General features: G+C 54.2%; 1 protein-coding gene across 1 annotated transcript; it reads right to left on the bottom strand.

Annotated features, from left to right (window-relative positions):
- Positions 1-23: 23 nt before the first annotated feature.
- SARC_15102 (hypothetical protein) lies at positions 24-1401 on the bottom strand (the record flags this gene model as incomplete). The annotated part of the gene is made up of 2 exons (XM_014290770.1): positions 962-1401; positions 24-714 (listed from the first exon to the last, which is right to left on the bottom strand). The coding sequence occupies exons 1-2, from the start codon at positions 1333-1335 to the stop codon at positions 24-26; spliced, it is 1065 nt and encodes a 354-aa protein (XP_014146245.1). The 5' UTR covers positions 1336-1401.
- Positions 1402-1912: the final 511 nt, after the last annotated feature.

The following is a 1912-nucleotide window of genomic DNA, read 5'->3' as shown; positions in this document are numbered from 1 at the left end:
TATATAAGCACATAACACACCCCTCACACACACTCCTCTCGTCCTATTATCACCATACCCCACACTCCATAGTTCTCTGCAAATACCTTCCTTAACAGCCGCATCATATGATCGGCATAGGCGTCCTGTAAGTCCTCGTAAGCCTTGTCACTGGTGTCTCTGCCGTGTGTACTCTCCGTGCCTGTGCCCTGAGTGGCTCTGTTGTCCGTACCCTGTGCTTGGTCCCGCATGTCCTGCGCGTGCTGCTTCTCGAGGATGTCCAGATTCCGCTCGCGCTGAGCCAGGGCGTCCAGGCGCCTGTCCTGAGTGTTGTGGTGAGGGCTGTTTTGCACCTCTTTCTCCAGCTGTAGCCTCTCGCGTTCCCGCAACAGCCGTGTCTGCTCCTGCACCAGCAGCTGCTTCTGCTCGCGCAGTTGCTGCATGACCCGTTGATGGTGCTGCTCCTGGTTATTTGTCTGCTGCTCGGGGCTGGTGCGTGCGTGCTGCTGCTGCTGCTGCTGTTGGTCCTGGTTATTTGTCCGTTGCTGCAGCTTGATGGTCTCCCTGTCCCGTTGCATGCGCATCTCGCGTGACTCCTGCTCGCGCCGGTGCATCTCGGCTTCTTTTCGACGGTGGATGGTCTCTGCGCGTTTTGCCTCACTCAGCAGATCCCGTTTTCTGGCCTTCAGGCGTAAATTTTCGCGTTTGTGGGGGTCTTTTTCTGCGTCTATAAGTCTGTGGTACATTGGGCATATGTGTCAGTGACTACCTACACAGATATCAACCTATGCACAAACGACACGAGCCAATCAAGTACACGGAGACACATACACACCAAAACACACTCAGCACCCTCACACCCACATGCGCACACACCAACCCACTCACCCACACACACAAGCACACACACACACACACACAAGTATACCCATACAAACGCACTCTCTCACACACACTCTCCTGCGCTGCGTGCCCCACCCACCTGTCGCGCTTAACATTGAGTTCGCGCTCAGCGGCCCTGTCCATGTCGTGTTGCAGCATGATGGCCTCGAGTGCCTCGGTGAACTGCAGGTCCTGCACCTGTTGCTGCGGGTGCAGGTGCTGCCTGTCCTCTGCTCCCTCTGCACCCTCCACACTCTCTGCGCGGCTGAACGTATCGCCACTGTCGCCATTTGTATGTCCCATATGTGCGTGTGCGTGTGTGTGTGTGTGCGTATCCTGAGTGTATGCGGGATAATCTCCGTTGGAGTCGTATGTCTTGTACCCCCAATTGTGTGTGTTGTGTGCGTGGTTGCTGTGGGGGTGGGTGTGTGGGTTGCGATGCCAACCTCTCAGCTGTGGCAGCTTCTCACGCATCTGCACACCTTTGAGATGGTCAAAGGGACTGCTGTCAAACCACCGCCCACACGAAATGGTTGTGGCAGAAGTGTATCTGTGGGTGCGCATGGGAGAGAAAGGGTTATACAGCACTATGAGTACTATACTACGACCAGTCACAGGACTAACAGAACTAATGCACTACTAGTTAGTGTACAACCACCAGACACACTAGATAACTACAGCGATAACAACACACACAATCACCTGGTTCAAGTCCAGCTATCCGTAACATGGTACGCACCAAGCGAACATGGTCACACACCAAGTATCAATACACAGATGGCACTAGTATACACTGCAGAATACCTGAGACTCTCTGCCGCAATAGTCGCAGCAACAGCCGTGTCGGCCCATTGAATGCACTGCTTGTGAGGTAGTTCGGCGTAGCTGCTGCCTGTGCAGGGGGGAGCGTAGGGATGGCCACTCTCCATCTGTCGCCAGTACTTGCTCTGTTCAGCACGTGCAACGAAAGGAATGAACACACACACAAGGTACTATAGCCTTCGACTACGGTACAAGCAATGGCAGCAGATAGTTGAGCAGGCACTAAAAT

This window comes from Sphaeroforma arctica, assembly GCF_001186125.1.
Source record: "Sphaeroforma arctica JP610 unplaced genomic scaffold supercont1.5614, whole genome shotgun sequence".
NCBI lineage: Eukaryota > Ichthyosporea > Ichthyophonida > Sphaeroforma > Sphaeroforma arctica.
The sequence above is the reverse complement of the archived record's forward strand: the minus strand, read 5'-3'. Positions and strand labels throughout refer to the sequence as shown.